This window comes from Conger conger, chromosome 2 (assembly GCF_963514075.1).
Source record: "Conger conger chromosome 2, fConCon1.1, whole genome shotgun sequence".
Classification (NCBI taxonomy): domain Eukaryota; kingdom Metazoa; phylum Chordata; class Actinopteri; order Anguilliformes; family Congridae; genus Conger; species Conger conger.
Window position 1 is genome coordinate 62521547 of NC_083761.1, and position 17633 is coordinate 62539179.

A 17633-nucleotide genomic window follows, 5' to 3' on the forward strand; every position below is an offset into this window, starting at 1 on the left:
ATCGCTTTTATTGGACTTTCTGGGAGCCGTTTTATAACTGTGCGTTTTGGGGGGAAAACAGACGCACAGAACAAGTATATTTTCTCTGCAAATTGCCTGCGGTGATTGATGACTGTAGCATCTTTTGGCTAAGAGGACAATAACACGCAATGCGGCAACTAATTTTCTGCATCTTGATCGAAATATTAAAACGCGTGTAACAATTCATGCGCGCTTTTTTTTTATCAGATGGCTTTGCAGGTTTTCCAGTTGTTTTTCAGGACTGCCATAATAATCGCATAATAAAAGCTATAAATATTAAAAAAACTTGAATTTTTTAAATTATTTTTTTTATATAGCTAATGTTATGGAAATGCACAGAAAATATGCTGCACATATGCTTGGTGAAATCTCAGGTATTTTTGCGGCTATATACCTTGAAATGAACAAATGGTGCAAATGGTTTGGAAACATTAATTCATACATCATGCAACTGCAATGAAGACCTGGAGGCAGTTTTAAGAACGACGGACCAGAGAGTGCTGATCACAGATTAGACGCCCCAGGTCCCTCCCCAAGATCTCTCCGCTGGCATCTCCACAGCCCTGGGGTGAGATAAAGACCGCCTCTCACACTGGAGATGATCCCTGAGCTGAACTGACACTGCTACCAGCCTCTCTCCCACCCCTCTCCATCCCCTTCTATCTCCCTCACTCTCCCTTCCTCTCTCCCAGTCTCCCTCCTGTTCTCTCCCCTTCTCTCTCCCAGTCTCCCTCTCCCCCTTCTCTCTCCCAGTCTCCCTCTCCCCCTTCTCTCTCCCAGTCTCCCTCTCCCCCTTCTCTCTCCCAGTCTCCCTCTCCCCCTTCTCTCTCACAGTCTCCCTCTCCCCCTTCTCTCTCCCAGTCTCTCTCTCCCCCTTCTCTCTCCCAGTCTCTCTGGAGTCTCCCTCTATCTCTCCCCTCAGCTCCAGCATGGGCAGCTGGTGGGAGGGAGGTGCTCATCATATCAGTGACAGCCTATACTTATTTTTTGCCAATACGTGCAAATTATTCTACTCTGACATAATTGCTTAAAAAATCATTTTAGCCTAGCGTTTGCCAGACAGTGAAGAGAACAGTCAGACAATGAGGCGCTAACTTATCGGAGTACTCCTGCTTCAGATAAATGCCTGTATCTGCGGCATTTTGTCATCCTGCTCTTTGGGTCTGGAGTGTGTTCATTTGCTGCACACGGACAGCTGTTATATGGCTGCGGTGATTTACATCAGTTCATTGTCAAGTTCTTGGAGATCCTTGGAATGTATTACCGTTTCATTAATAATCCTTTGGAGTGACTATAACATTTAGACTTAGATTTTATTTTTTCTACAACCGTGGTGCCCATGTACAAGCACGTTTTTGGCCCAATTGAAGTACATCTGCAGCCTGGTTTGTGTCCAAGTGATCATAGATTTTTTGTTGGAAATATATTGTTATTGCCAGAATTGTGTGCTTTTATACTAGAGACAGTTAAAACAGATACTTAAAAGTACGGGTATGTGACAAGCCTCATTAGCAGGGGAACCAGACTGGTTCTGTAGAACAACCTCTATAAAACTGGTCTCAATTACAGATGTATTCAATAAATATCATACAGCATCAAGCCGAACACATTAAAGCTAACCGTAACGTATCAGACATCTGCGACAGAACGACATGAAGAGTGTGACGATGCTCAGGAGCCGGTGCACGCGATAATCTAAAACAAAAGCGTTGATCAATGCCCACCACTTGAACCGCAAAGACAGTTTTACTGCCTCACTAATTACAGTGACAAACACAGTTTATACACCGAGTGGAGCGGTAAGAACGCAGGCGGGCGACGAGAGGGAATCGCTGCAGGTTTGCCGCGCGCATTGAGGGGGGTGTCGGAGCTGGGTGACGAGTCCGCGTGTAAACCCCAGTTTGATAGGTCCTGGGTGATGTGCTGAGTCATTGTTCCAGCACGTCCAATTCACCAGACATCAATTCACAGGCCGGCTATTGTGCATCTGCTGATTATGCGTGCGGCCTGGCCGTCAGCCTTTCAGGCCCTAGAGTCCACAATGAATTTTAATAAAAGCGCTCCTATGGAAAACACCAATGGTTTATTCAACATCATCTCTGCCGATCTGGCCGAAGCCAAAAGGTGAAAGAAGAGGTTACATGGGAGGCTATTCTCTGCCAGAGAGCATACTGCATAAAAGACATATTCTTGAGAGAAACATTACGACCCACTTAGCTAATTATTTAGAAGCCTGGCTTGCCCCCCCCCCTCATCCCCCAGTTCCTATCACTATTTCTTATTTATTTCTTGGTCCTAATCCATTTAACAGAAGAACGACTACCTTAGTCGTGATTCAGACTTTCTCTGTTAGGCTTGATAAGCAGGTTTGTGAAAATGATGGAGTGGGTGGGGATTATGGAAGAACTGCCAGAAGAATTTCAAGCAGGGGAGTAGTCTGTATATCGATTTTGAGTCTTAGCTTTCATTGAGCAAAATAACATTCATTTTCAATCAAACTGCACTGAATTTGCAGACATCACAGTTCTTCCCGAGCTGGTGGCAGGGCTGCTGAAAGTAGGCAGGGCCGTTCGGTGAAAGAACGCAACACACCAGATGCTTTGCCATAATGGGGATGTTTGAGGTGTCTCTAAAAACCGACATGTTTGGCAAAACATTCGACAAAGATCTGGGGGTGAGATGTGTGGCTTATTGGGGAAGAAGCAATTTAATATAACAGTCCCAAACTGCTGCACAAGTAATCAATACAAACAATAGTGCCATGTTCTATTATTAAGGGTTTGACATGACTTTAATATAAAAGGTGTGCTGATGGATCTAAAAGAAAAGGTCTGACAATTTCCACTCGACATTTTTTTGATCTTGTAATTCACTTTTTGCTAACGCTGAGCAAGATTTGGGCTTGGCTAGTATTAGGGTGGGAGAGCGTCTGCAAACACAACATTTCTGGTGTGAGTAATGTTTGTGCGCTGGTGGGGAGGCCGCTGTGACCCGTCGTCTCTGAAATGCACAGGAGACGCGAGCAGCTTTATGAAAGCATGAACATACCACGCACTGGAGCAGCCGCTAAGGCGGACAGCATAAAGGAAAATAAATGGGTTCATTAGTAAGCGCAGAGACAGCTGGCTATAATAAAGTTGTTAAAGACCTGCAAGCTACACAGATAATGGGTCTGTACCAACCTGTAATGGTTTCCAAGACAACCGACAATGACGCTGGCTCGAAAATTGTGCTTTACAGATGGCGGAATGACTGGATTTTTGTTTATGTCTTTTGCGATGTCTTGCTCGGATGTTGGGAAAAACTTTTATTGGTCATTAGGCCATCAGTCATAGAACGAGACTTTCAAAATGTTACATTTCAAAAGTTCAAGATGCGTTAATCAGCTGTACAAATTCTTCCCGGTTTGATCTTTGCACACTGACAGCTGTGAAATTTGACATTTGGAAACTGTGGCTGAACTTTAAAAGGATGTTTTCAAAGCACTTGCAGCACAAAGTACACAATAAACAGAATTATCTGACATGCAAATGGCCCACACATTTAAATAATTAGGAATGTGCAAAAACTCTCCTGCAGCCTCTCTCTGTGGTATTTGAAGGGGCTCAAAAAAATGCTCAACCTTTCTTGTTTCCGTGCTGGTATTTACAATAATTTTATTTTCCTTTAAATGTATTCCTACAGGGGAGCTCAAAATCTCAGTTGGCATATTTGCAGGGAACCATGTCAAACGCACGCTTTGACAACAAGGCAAATAGGCCAAAGGTGCTTTCGCAGATGATTGAAAATAAGAACTGAAAGTTCTTGACCCCTTTGACCCAGTCTAAACTAAAACAAATTTGAGATTCCTCATAGAAAACAATAACCTGAAGGACCTATAATTTGCTAGTGTACCAGAGTGTAACCATTTTTCTTGCATACGTATGCGAGTAAAAATCTCCCGCCTGTATAGCATCCACTCCACCCGCCTCCCCCTAGCCCGAGATGAAGAGCGCTAACAGTTATTCCTGCTTATTTGCATGTGCTTTGACTAAATAGGAAATGTGATGGTTATAAAAACAACAAAATCTGGCAGTGTTAAATATCATTTTGTGGGGAGCCGCGGCAAATTTCTGTGCGCAACCACATTTTGTGCTGGTGCCAGTAACTGAAAAAATTACTGGCAGTCGTATGACTAATGTAAATATTTTGTCTCAAGCCTTGTTTGCATTTATTTAGATTTGGAAATGCATGAAAACCATGAAACGAACTTCTGAATTAAGGTATCACAGCATCGCAGCAGCCTAAACGACATCAACGACATGTCAAAAGATGGCTTAACAGTGAACTAATCGATTTGACCCAGTTGTTTTGCTGGTAATAAGATGGCGTGATGTGCGTTTTAGCGTGCGCTCACCTGCAGCAGGGGTGTGTGGACGTGGGACACGATGTGAGGAAGCCTCCTCCACTCCCGGATGGCCAGGCTGCTCGCCATCTCCACCAGCCGCTCGATGAAGTTGAGCTGCTGCTCCTCCGGGTGGCAGATGGCCAGGTACCCCCTGTGCATGTTCACCTTCCAGGCCATCTCCTTAGGACAGCTCAGCTCCACCTGCCAAACAAGAGATACAGACACAGCTCAGCTCCACCTGCCAAACAAGAGGGACAGACACAGCTCAGCTCCACCTGCCAAACAAGAGGGACAGACACAGCTCAGCTCCACCTGCCAAACCAGATGTACAGACACAGCTCAACTCCACCAGGGAAAATGTGAAAAGACCATTCGTATGCATACATGTGTGCATGTGTGTTTGTATCCATGGGTATGTCTATCCCTGTGTGTGTGTATGTGTGTTTGTATCCGTGTGTATGTATATCCCTGTGTGTGTGTGTGTGTTTGTATCCATGTGTGTGTGTGTGTGTGTGTGTGTGTGTGTGTGTGTGTGTATGTGTGTTTGTATCCGTGTGTATGTATATCCGTCTGTGTGTGTGTGTGCGTGTGTGTATGTGTATGTGTGTTTGTATCCGTGTGTGTGTGCGTGTGTGTGTGTGTATCCATATGTGTGTGCGTATGTGGGGGGCCAGCTGGGGGGTTGTATTGATGTACTCGGTCTTGCATGAGATGGGACTCCTTTCCTCCAGGGTGCTGACAGTGCACTGGGGATCAGAGCGAGGATGTTAAGAGCTGCGGGTTTCAGGTTACAGCGGGCAAAGGGACAACAGAATGTGTCACCAGAGGCTCTCTTCTGTGTTGTGTCTGGATATTAAAAATAAATAAATAAATAAATAAAAAAGTAAAGCCGCTTCATAATGCAGCTCGACCTCCAGGCCCATAACTGCCATAAATCAGAGGCTGCACTGGGCTGGCACCTGCTAACAGCACAGTGAAAAAAGCACAATGATTTGTGCAGGTAAAGACAAAACAAGAAAACTGAACAAAATAAACATCAATCAGAACCACCTCTGCAAGCCGTCACAGTCCTGCTGGCGAAAGCACTGCTTGTGTACCTGCAACTATGAAAAGAAACACGGCATGAACCATGTTGACCCGTATGGCCGTGGGAGGACCCATTTTTAATGTTACATCATTTTTCAGGATCAGGGTCCTATCTCAGCTCTATAAGCAAGTCTCATTACTCATTCCTTCACATTACACTCAGTACCGAGAGAAGGTGAATTTTAAAGGCATACTATGCAGGATTTTCACCTTGAAAATACTATAACAACCATGCTCATTACTACAATAAACTGTAGCTGTGTGTCTGTGGGGGGTGTGTTGCACCTGTTACCTTGCTTGCCTACCTGTATTTGCAATTCTAAGAAGTGTTTGTGACATGTATTTTATCTTTGTGCACAGTATCTGAAAGCATGTGGCCAATAATGTAGGAGTAGGAGGAACGCAAGAGGAGACCACAACAGTGGTGCATTAGCTGGATTTGTGAGATAGTCAGGTAGCTGCCGTTAATGGCTCACTGAGGATAGCCAAAAAAACGGTCAGTTATGTACATTAGCTGGCTGACCATGATAGCTGGGTCCCCCAGCACAGGACTACCGCATATTTTCAGGAGATTCTACCATGTATTCCCACAAATTGATCATTCTTGTGGGCAGGCAGCTCATGGCTCAAATCCAAGACTCCCGGACGTTCCGGGAGACTTGAGATGTCTGATAAAAATAAAAGCGACAATGATTTGACGTGTTTGTGAGTATGCGTGCTTCTGTTACCCACTAGAGCTGTGCTAGCAGTAGCTAGCATAGGTCCATTCCATCACCACTACATTTAGTTATGGAATGGAACTTTGTTGCTTACAGTTTTTGCTATCGGATATGCCAGTCAAGCATTTTGTCATAATTTTGACTGCCTGACTGGTATGAATGCAGGTATTCCTGTATTTCTGAAAGAAACGTGATTCCAGTAGTCGGCAGTACAATGTTACAAAGCTACAATTCTACTAAGCCAGAGCAGAATATCTAGTTGTTCTATTGGTGGGTGAACTTTGTCATTTAGGGGGTGTATGCAAGGTTGAGAAGGGGGCGGGAGACATGTAGCAAAGCAAGGAAAGAAATTCTGCATAGTATGATTTTAAGTACCCATTCAACTCATTGTTGGGTAATTGACTTTTTTTTCTTTCAAAACTGTGATTGTCATGTGAAAAAATTAGACAAAACCAGGCTTCAGTTAAGCTTGTTGTGCATGGCACAACAGAGAAAAAAAAGTCTCAACAGCTGGGTTGCAAACTTGCGCAACACAGCTACGCATGAGGCGTAATTACAGTGATCAGTCAACACGTACTTATCACTGCTGGCAACTGATGAATATCCCAGAGATGGCGCTGGCCTTATCAGCCCTGCTTTAATTGAAAGCCGGGACATTTAAACTTCCTCACTGCCTCTTCCTCCAAGTAGCGGGCGGCTTGTCTCCGAAAACAAATGGCTTCCCGGCAGATGTTTGAGCAATTATTCAAGGACGGCTCCGTAAATATGAGATGCAAAGCGCGGCAGAGGGAGGGCTGGGGGAGCTGCAGCGGCGGACATTTTAATTAGGTGTCACCTTAGGCACAAACCTCAATGGATGTCTTTCCCAGTCTCCTTGAAGAAGCCCAGCGCTTAGCACGCATCTGTTACCGTCGCGTTCCGTCTCTACTTTCTCTCCGGTTATTTTCTTTAGCCCTCTTTACGCCAAAAAAAGCCTGGCCAGACGAATTAACCTCTCAACAGAAAGCTAGTGTTTCATATAACGTGGGTGTCCTCCAAGCACTCGCCTTAGGGGGAAAAACGGACATGCTAATGCTAATACATGGGAGTATCAACAGCATGCGCTTTGTACAAACGGCCTGGGTCTGTATGTTGCCTCCTCCTCTGCTGTCCACCCCCTACAGTCCACAGGCTGCTGCTCCAGCAGTGAGACCCCAGGATGCGAGCAGCCCTGCACCATTGCTCAAGAGACACTGGGAAACAGCGTTTAAAACAGATTGCACACTCCCCAGGACACAAACACAGACTCCATGACCTTCAGGATTCTATGATGTTTAGGAGCCCATGGCATTTTATATCCCTCTAGAGAGCCAACTCTGGAAACAGTAAGCGCTGAATTGTGGTTATTATATGTTGCCCTCCGCAGTAGGGATGAAATTATCATACTCACACTTTTGTTTTGCAAAATGGCAGAGAACGCGCTCCGTGGTTGAGAAAACATGCATGTAGGGGGGTAATTTGCCCTATGCGCATCCAGTCACGTATTTTCCCGCTTTGTCTGATGATTGTGGTCATGTTCAGATTGAGTGTCCACATTGTGGACCATGATCGACTGAAGGCTCTGACAGCTTAAGGACCCAGGACACACTTTAAAATGGCCGCCCGCCACACCAGCATTACCTGCACTAGTGCCTCCTTCATGGCGGCCCAGTTGGACACCCTCCAGGCACACTCCAGCACCAGGTACGGGTTGGAGTGGCCCTTCGACTGGCCGTACTCAGTCAATGGCTCCCACTGGTTCAGCTCCTTGGAGCAGCTGGGCAGGAGCAGAAAGATTAGCACAGTTAGGACTCTGCCACAGATGGAGTGTTGGAGTTAATGCTGGCTCCCGCGCATTCAAGTCCCACTGAGGCTGGCATAATGAGGCCATTTATGATCCCAATTCATGTCCTTATTAGGCTCCAATTAGGGGGAAAAATCACTACAGAAAGTATCACAACAATGAAAAGCACAGCATAATTCAAAATTAGCTTAAAAAGTTATATTAGAGATTGTCAGAGACACTCAGGAAAGGGAAAGATTCCTCACCGGATCCAGTGATCCTCCCACAGCTGGTACTCGGGGAAAATGGCGGGGGACGCGTTGTTTCTCTCGTGTTCCTTCCGCGCCTTCTCCATCGCCTTCTCATAGCTCTCCTGCGCCTGAAAGCACAAAAAAAAAAAACCCTCTCAGGTCAGGAAGCGAGCACTGGTTAGCCACACTGCACTCTGCATACTGCGCAGTCAGACTCGAGTCACTGCGGTCTGCTGACATGGCGGTCAGTGGGAGGAAGACTCATGGTTACACCGGTCTGCGTGTGAGTAAAATATTGTTGTTGAGTCTTAAGACCACCAGAGCGGTCAGCGCAGGAAGGCGGCAGGTTTCCCCCCCGCCCTCTGGCTCGGCCCCGCGGCCCGCCCGCTAACCTGCTCGAAGAAGCCGTGCTGCTGGAAGGCGATGGCGGTGCTGGTCTCGGGGAACTTGCAGCGCTTCTGCCACAGGCCCGCCCACATGTCCTCCTCCTGCAGCAGTGAGTACAGCTCGGCCAGCGAGTCCAGGATCTCCTGCGGGGAGAGGAAACGCGGGTGACCCACGGGAGAGCACGCGCGTTCGCTCGCTCGCTGATAACCCCACGGGCTCAGGAGGCACGGCCGGCGAGCGGCGGAGGACGGGAACGCGTACCTGCTGCGGGGGCGTGATGCTCTCCTGCTCGTAGAACTCGGTGCTCTGCTTGGGCTTGATGTGCAGGCTGAGGCCCTTCTCGAAGGCCTGCTGCTCCAGCATCAGCGTGGAGCGCAGCCACAGGTTGTGCGTCTTGCCCAGGTACTTGAGCACGCAGGGCCGGATGGGGATGGGAGGCACGCACTGCGACATGGCCTCCACGAAGCAGTTGAGGGCGCTGGGCTGGCAGTCCCTCTGAGCCTGGTGGCTGCCGCTGCACAGGAAGGGGCTCATCTCTCCGGAAAGAGACTGTCAGCGAGGAGGGGGGCGGAAACAGGAGCTTCAGAGAGAGCCGGGAATGCAGTGGTCTCACGCTTCACTAATGCAGCTTCAGAAGGACATGAAACTGAAATACTGAGACTACTCATCTTAGAGCAACTGAAGTGACCATTTGTATAAACCTAGTCCACTAAGGAAATGATTGAATACACCTGACTAATCGGAAACAGCCGAGAAGAGACTGTCCAATTACTTTTGGTCCCCTAAAATGGGGGACAATATATAAAAAGGAGTGTAATTCCTACACACATCAAATTCTGCACTTTAACCTCATATTCATTGTTTCATTTCAATTACAATGTGCAGGAGGACAGAGCCCAAAGAACAGAAATTGAACCACTGTCCAAAACTGTAAAAACAAACAAAATAAAAGCATTCAAAAATATGTTTGACTGCCCCAGAGCAGAGGTGCCATTTTAGTTTAACAGGGAAAAGGCACAGGTAGCAGTAAATCCTAGGTGGGGATGCATGGCAGTAATTTTTAGCACCATGCTTCGCTGCTTAAAAATAGGCTTTCCGACAAAAGGCGAAGATAATGTATTCCTGGCTTCATTTTGAATAACAGCCTTCATTTTCAAGACCGACCAATTCTTGCACACGCCAATACAGACCATAATTAACTTAGTGATGCACAAATAGTGGTTCTTATCCTGGGCAAACAGGGATACCCTTAAACAGCTCTTTGAGACAGGCTCACAAATCAAACAAAACAAACAAAGCCAGGAAATGGAGAATTGGTTTCACGGACGTCCCCCCTACACCCACCCCCCTTACATTTTCACTAGCGCCTTTGTTTCAATACAGGTTCAGACAACTGACACACGCTGTTCATTACTGTGACATGAAAATCCAAAAGGCAGCCTCACTCAATGTTTTCCTTGGGCCATTATCATACACTGAATTATTTCCTAAAGTACAGCACTGGCCTCTGAGGTGAAAAGAATTACATTAGCATAAATGTGTGCCCTACTTTTTGGGTGGGCCATTTTCCTTCCATTTCAATGGGGAAAGAAATCATTAAGGGGTCATTTTTCCTTTTGTATCATTTCCCCTGCAGAGTTAGCCCATTTTCAATGCAGAGTGGGACGGGGGGGGCGCTCTTTCACAGGCCTGAAAAAAATCAGGCCAAATTTTTGAAAAACAGTTGTTTATAGCTTTTGTTTTCTAAACTGCTGTCTGTTTGTGGCTCCAGGAAACTTTTCTGTAATCAGGTTCAATCACATAAACTCCCAATTACTTACATAATGCCAACATATGGCTCGTTAAAATACTGCATTCCACAATTTGCATAGGGATGTGAAATGTGCGATTTGAGACACAAAGTGAGTGTAAGGACGATAGAAAAGTGAGGAGAGCTGGGATTGTCAGGACTACTGTAGGGAGGAGGGCTGGGATTGTAAGGACTACTGTAGGGAGGAGGGCTGGGATTGTAAGGACTACTGTAGTGAGGAGAGCTGGGATTGTAAGGACTACTGTAGTGAGGAGGGCTGGGATTGTAAGGACTACTGTAGTGAGGAGAGCTTGGGATTGTAAGGACTACTGTAGGGAGGAGAGCTGGGATTGTAAGGACTACTGTAGGGAGGAGGGCTGGGATTGTAAGGACTACTGTAGTGAGGAGAGCTTGGGATTGTAAGGACTACTGTAGGGAGGAGAGCTGGGATTGTAAGGACTACTGTAGTGAGGAGAGCTGGGATTGTAAGGACTACTGTAGTGAGGAGAGCTGGGATTGTAAGGACTACTGTAGTGAGGAGAGCTGGGATTGTAAAGACTACTCTAGTGAGGAGAGCTTGGGATTGTAAGGACTACTCTAGTGAGGAGAGCTTGGGATTGTAAGGACTGCTGTAGTGAGGAGAGCTTGGGATTGTGAGGACTACTGCAGTGAGGAGAGTTGGGATTGTAAGGACTACTGCAGTGAGGAGAGTTGGGATTGTAAGGACTGCTGTAGTGCTGGGTGCCGGCATTAGAGCTCACATGCTGCTGTCGGTCAGACAGGATCTTCCACAGCCGCGGGAAGAGCTGAATCCAGGTCTTCTCTGCCAGGGGGGTGGAGATGTGGCACAGCTGGACCAGGGCATTCAGGAGGGCTCCCGTCTGTCAACAAGCGCACACACAAACACAAGCGCGCACACACACACCACAAACACACACCACACACAAAAGCACACACACACAAATGACTGCTCAGCCCTGCCAGTACCTCATTTCATCAAGATTACGAGTGCATTCTAGATCAATTATCACCACATTCAAAGTCCTTATTTATCCGAAATTTAAAGCCCCATTTGTCCCGGAATGCCCAACTATTTCAGGGATAGATGTCCACACAGGTAATAAGTTATTTTACCATGCAGATTGAACAGAAACGTGTGGAATGAGCTCACAGCTTAAGGGCCACCACCTAAAATTATAAAACAAATAAATATAAAGAAAATGAACTTGCAGTTATCACCATAGAGCAGATGCCCAAATACGACCTCTGGGTCGTAAATAATAATACACCAAGAGCCTTTATTTTCTTTGAAACAATCGCTGGATTGCTTGATGGCTCAAACACTTAATTCACATCCAAATAATAATGCACACTAAATACTTCCTCAGACTATGAAGAGTGTGAGAAGCGACCGCCTCCTTGCTGATTTAAAATGCAAGGGCGCAATTTCAATGTCTATCTGCCCCAGACCACTTTCCACATGAATACAGATTGGAGAGAGCAACACTCAGGACTTTTAATTACATTCTCAAAAGAGGAAAATTAACTTAACTGAGGAGGATACTTTGCGTTTGAAGGAGCGAATGAATATTCATAAAACAGGTTATGGCACGGATTCCTCTGGGCTTACTGACAGGTCAGGTTTGTGAACTGAAACTGGTGAAACATTTATCTGTAGTCAGTGCGAGCATTGCATGCAGCGCACTCCCGTGTCCCAGATTAAACAAAAATCAATGCACGGGTGACCTGTGTGCAAAGAGTAAATGGTTAGGCGCTAATCAGATCAAAAGCCCGCGATTGAAAGTCTTGCAGAATCAGCCAGCATAGAGGGAGAGAGGGAGGGAGGGAGGGAGCGTGCGGACGGCGAATCTCAAAGTCACAGCTCACCTTGACCTCTCGCAGGGAGTCCAGGAACTTGTCGTGGCGGTTGGTCAGCATGTGCAGCTGGTTTCCGGCGTCCCTCTCGGCCTGATCCTTGGTCTTGGAGATGCTGGTCTGGTCTCCTGGAGCCAGCTCAATGTCAATCTCCACGTCCTGAAGGAAGGGTATTACAATGCTCAAGTCTAAAGGGGTGAGGGGAAATGGACCACTATCTGTATATTGTTCCAATAAACGTATTAGTAAATGCTATCCGCAAAACCTGAACTTGTAACAACAATAACGTGAGCTTGTAACAATGCAACATAAAAATTGAAACGATGACAAGGATCCCATTCAAACCATGAGGGGTTCTGCAGTAACAAAGTGAAAAAGCTATGAACTATAAACCAAAAAGCTAGCTGCCCTTGTTTATGTTCCCAATAAAAGTAATTTCACAGAGCCACAGCCACCCAACAACAAGCCCAGCCAATCAGAGGAGACTAAGTATTAACAAGGAACAACTGAACAAAACCACCTATCAGTACAGGAAAAAGAAATTCATTTCTAGGAGAAATGTCTTCTCGCTGCATGAAGCACAGATATTTTTTTTTCTGCCCAGGAAATTGGAAGTGGTTCTCATTCAACCTGGCAGAAAAGATAAAGAAGAAGCAGGCAGAACAGTCACTTCACCACTCCGCTGGTTTCCAGCTGAGTGCAGGAAGGCAGTACTGGTGAAGGAGTTCACAGGTTTGCTCCATGAGCACAGTCACTACGTTGCCTGATTGATCCCTCCGCTGTGATCATCTTCAAGATGAAGCTTGAATCAAACAGCACAAGCTTGCAGCGCCGCTACACGTTTAAGAGCAACTCCAAAAGCCCTCGTACGCCACCTGGGCCTGGGCCTGAAGAGGCAGGCAGGAAGCGGCTCCTTCCGCTTTTTTTTCTTTCCCTGTCTCACGTGTCCCGGGTCTTAAAATGGATTACACGTGCGTGCATAAAACCACTAATGCCCCGTATCTGAAGACAGGCGGTCAGGGACCTTGTAACCTGTGGTGTATAGTGTTTGTAACGGGCCCGGGCTCAGACATACGGGGTTAAATATGCACGGGTCAAGCTCTCCTCCAAGATGCAGACTGGCATGCACTTGGCAAGCGGTCTGGGCCCCTCCAGGGCTCTCACTGACAGCTGCTGCTCTGTTGGTCAGCCCTACAGCGACTTGGCAGGGGTAGGGGTAGCAGAGGGGTCGGGCTGAAAGATGTGGCTGTGTTAGCAGCGGGGTGGCGCTTGCTGGAGGCGCGGGGGGGGGGGGGGGGTTTGGGGCTCACCTCCTCCTTGGTCTCGCTGTTCTCCCTCTCCCGAGGCTCCTGTTTGATGTGCGTTGCCATGGCGAAGGCGGCGCGGTCGTGGCTGTCGGCGAGGTTGATGACGTTGGTGATGGATGGCAGCATGGCGCCCTGGCAGCTGGTGCCGATGACGCTGTTCTTCTCGCACACCGCCAGCAGCAGCTGTGGAGGACAGGGACGTCCAATCAGACCCGGGACGGGAGGCGGGGCCCGGTGCCGGAACACGCCCCGTTCCGCTCGGCTGAATAATGGCAGGGCTACAGCACGAGGAACGCGGACTCGGGCATCGCTGGGCTGGGGTACAGCCCGGGGAGAAACAGACCCCCAGCCCAACTGACAAAACACGGCCATTTTAATCTCAAGAGCATCTCATAGCAATGGCTGGAACGATGCCATCGAGTTTTAGCTTCACCTCAACAAAAAGGCACGAAAAGCAACTTTTCAATATGTTTTAACCCTTGTGTATTCCACATATCATGCAAGCACCCCACGTCCACCCTCCCTCCCACACCAGAGCCCCTCTGGTAAATCCTCTTCATTGAATTTTAAACCTTAAATCAATATTTTTCAAGCAGAAACAGCCTGTCAATAAATCGGTGAAAAACTGTTCTCCCACTTCACAGTCCAGAGAGACTTCTTCAGTCTACAGCACTTGCTTTTACCGCAAAATGTACATCATAATAGATTTATGTGTGGTGCTATTTAACTTTATGACTTCTGATTTCATATCTGCAGGGTTAAAAAAAGATTCATAAGACACAAGACGTCTTTGTACCCTGATGATGTAACACTTTCATAAAAACTTTTTAAAACTTGAAGAAAACAAAAAAAAAGTTAAAATGTTAAACTTTTTCAAATGGCAGGGTCACTGCAGGAAAGGTCATCAAATGTCACACTGAAAGAATTCGGGGTTTTCACTGCTGTTCTAATCTGAAAAGGGTCATTTTTAATGTGAGGGCAAGGCAGGGGTTAAAAAGAGCATCATCCTCCCATGTTGTATTCATACTGTAGGCATCAACAGAGGTCAAAAAAGCCCTTTGCCAAAAGCCTAGCAATCATCGCCACCGCACTCTCTATTCCGCCAGCATCCCGACGCGTTGCACTGGGATACAAGCGCTGCATAAACATGTGGGTCCACCGCTCCCGCCCGCTTCGCACGCTGAAGGCATTCGGAAATTAATCTTTTTTAAAAATACTTAGCGTTGGCAAAACAAAATAATAAACACATTACTGCATCTTTTCATCTGCAGACCAATTACGGTGGGAAATGAAAAATGATTGGTTTTTGACTGCGCCCGAGTCTTTAATGACGAGCGGAGGCGCGCGTCGGATGGAGAGGATGCCCCCTCCGCCCCGTTATCACGCCAAGATGAATGGAGCTGATGGGAGTCTGACTGAAACAATAACAGCTGCTTTAATGATAAGATTGCAGCGCGCCGTGACTCCAGCGGCCAGGCTGACGCCGTCCGCGCGCAGACATTAATAATTAACTGCCGAGCGGCTCCATTGATTGTGGTTGAGATGGATTCCTTCTTGTTTAGTGTAAACTGCCCCCCACCCCCCAAACAGCAGGAGGCCACAGTGCGGTGAGGGGACCACAGGAAGGGCCGTGAATCACGCCGCGCGGACAGAGGGGCCCGAGGTCCAGAGGGGCCTGTGGCCCTGGAACAGAGTCTACTGCCTGGTCAGGCTACGTTCAAATTACGGCCTGAAGACTTAATGTGAAGACACTCGTCAGCAGGCAGCTTCACGGAGTGAAAGGCTGTGGTGTTAAATTAATCTACGAATCGTGCAAAACGGCTCAAACACGGTGCGACCAAGCGTGACGCAGTGATACGGAGAATAGCGCTTATACGTCACGCGGCTTGTACGAAGTGTCACAGCAGGCTTGTACTGCAAGCTGCAAGTTCGTTTCTGGGCTCAATGCACGAATAATGGTGCGTGAAGAAATGAATTCTGCAAATAGCTAATTTCAATGTCAATACAAGTAACTACAGTGTTTTTTTTTTGTTTTTTTTGGGGGGGGTAATTCCAAAAACTGTACAAAACATAACGGCTGTGTTACACGGATTTACTACCAAAAATCGATCTTTAGAGAGAAGATGTTCAGGCGGAGAACAGACAGCTACCGACCGCTGTGTGCTACACAGCAGCTCTTTGGTAAGTACCTCGATGCACTGTTTGATCCAGAAGTGGCTGCCCATGGCCTCCCAGTTCTGGGAGCAGCAGATGTACAGCAGCCTCTCGAACACGCGGCGCTTCATGGAGCTGTCGAACACTTCAAAGAACTTGGCCCTGATGACGGCCTGGGCGCACCGCAGCCCAGACAGGAAGGCCGGCTCCAGCTTGGAGGTGATGTCACTTCCTGAGAGGCTCTCATCCCTGGCGGGGGGGGGAGGGGGGGGGGGGCAGAGGCAGAGAGGCGAGGAGCATCAGTGATTGGACGAAGCGTTCTGAGTGGCATGCCAACACCAACGGGGGGGCGTGAATACAAAATAACAACAATTAACAGTAAATGAAATCGGCCGACGGGAGCTTATAGAACAATAATTGGATGGATCCCCCAGCCACCTAATGTAATTACGTCTGCATTATTCTCCTGGAGCCTCGTAGGCCCTCATTACCCCCGAGCACTGAGGACTCTGACTCCGCCATTGTGCTAAACCAACACGGGAGGCGTGGGGTCAGGACCCTGCTGTGTGAGGGGGCGGTGTGGGGCGGCCGGGGGGACGAGGCGGGTGAGGAAAGGGGACTGCAGGGCGGCCGGCGGGATGAAAGCCAGCGGGAGACACGCCAGCGGGGGGGGGGGGGGGGTTGAAGACAGCCGGCTCGCACAACCCCACCCCCGGCCCGCACGCCTCCGCCGCGCCTCGGACCTCCCCGGGCCGAAACCAGGCGCTCTCACATCGCCGCGGTGACAGATAGCACACCTGCCCGGCGCCCGGCCCTGGTGATTAATTGCCATAATTACCTGTAGACGTAGTTAACGAGGTCTAAGAACTGGGCGTTTAATTCAAGGTCATCGGGAAAGCGTTTCTCAATGTAGGTCATCATTTTCACCAGCAGAATGGACTTCTCCCTGAGATTGGGCATCTGTGCAGAGAGAGGGAGAGACAGCGCGCGCAAGCTGATTGATTCAGTCCATTTATCTTTAATGTATCGAGGGCCTGAGCAGCTCCGCAGAGCCTCAGACGTCTCCTCTCCCTGCCTCCCCGCTTCAAAGCCGCGCGAGGTCCCTGAGGGTTTGAGAACAGAAACACCTGGGTGCACTTTCCCTTCCACTGTGCTCAAGTAGTCGGCTGCCTAGTTTTTAAGCCTAAAACCCAGACCTTACCCTGCAGAGCTACAAACCAACCCGCATACACTGCACCTACTGCAGGTGGACCCTGGCTTAGAGGACATGGTGGTGCTTACAGACATCACAGGGCGATTAGCATCACAAACAAAGAGCCTTTCTTCTCATGATGTTTGTCCATTGATTTTGAACTCTACTCGCAGTGATGCAACACAGGGCAGTTTAACGCGTCTTTGTTCTCTCTTTCGAGGAAACAGGACGAGCAGCTGCACACAGACTGAAGGACAGGTAATGACTCCCTCTCTGTTCATTTTTGTCCTTTCTTTCCCACCATTCTTTCTGCATGTGATATTACATGCTGCTCTATGGTGGTGATTTTCCCCGGTAGTTCTCCCACTCATGAATAGAAGATGTGGGTACTAGGAGCTAAAGTGACTAGAATGCCTGATCAAAATATCCTGCGAATAACTTGTAACTTGCTATTCGTTTCAAATTAATGTTTCCCTCTTTGAAACACGAGATGCAATGCTATCCCAACTAACCGTCGTTTAGATGTATGGCCTTCCTGACCAAACACTGTTCAGTACGATTGAAAAAGTATTAGAACACAAATGCTATGAAGTCTAGTCTCGCGTATAACCGCCAGACGATTAGCATCCTGAGCCTAACTTTGAAACTCTCCTCTCCCAAGCTT

General features: G+C 47.7%; 1 protein-coding gene across 3 annotated transcripts in view; it reads right to left on the reverse strand.

The window, feature by feature from the left end:
- The window catches only part of trrap (transformation/transcription domain-associated protein), a 102892-nt gene that overhangs the window by 36128 nt on the left and 49131 nt on the right, over positions 1 to 17633 (reverse strand). For all 3 annotated transcript variants that reach the window (XM_061226072.1, XM_061226082.1, XM_061226062.1), the window contains exons 48-57: positions 16616 to 16737; positions 15813 to 16026; positions 13627 to 13806; positions 12329 to 12475; positions 11203 to 11322; positions 8914 to 9201; positions 8658 to 8795; positions 8281 to 8393; positions 7873 to 8008; positions 4418 to 4609 (exon numbers count right to left, since the gene is read on the reverse strand). In XM_061226072.1, coding sequence (XP_061082056.1) covers positions 4418 to 4609; positions 7873 to 8008; positions 8281 to 8393; positions 8658 to 8795; positions 8914 to 9201; positions 11203 to 11322; positions 12329 to 12475; positions 13627 to 13806; positions 15813 to 16026; positions 16616 to 16737 — 1650 coding nt within the window. The remainder of the gene's footprint in view (positions 1 to 4417; positions 4610 to 7872; positions 8009 to 8280; positions 8394 to 8657; positions 8796 to 8913; positions 9202 to 11202; positions 11323 to 12328; positions 12476 to 13626; positions 13807 to 15812; positions 16027 to 16615; positions 16738 to 17633) is intronic.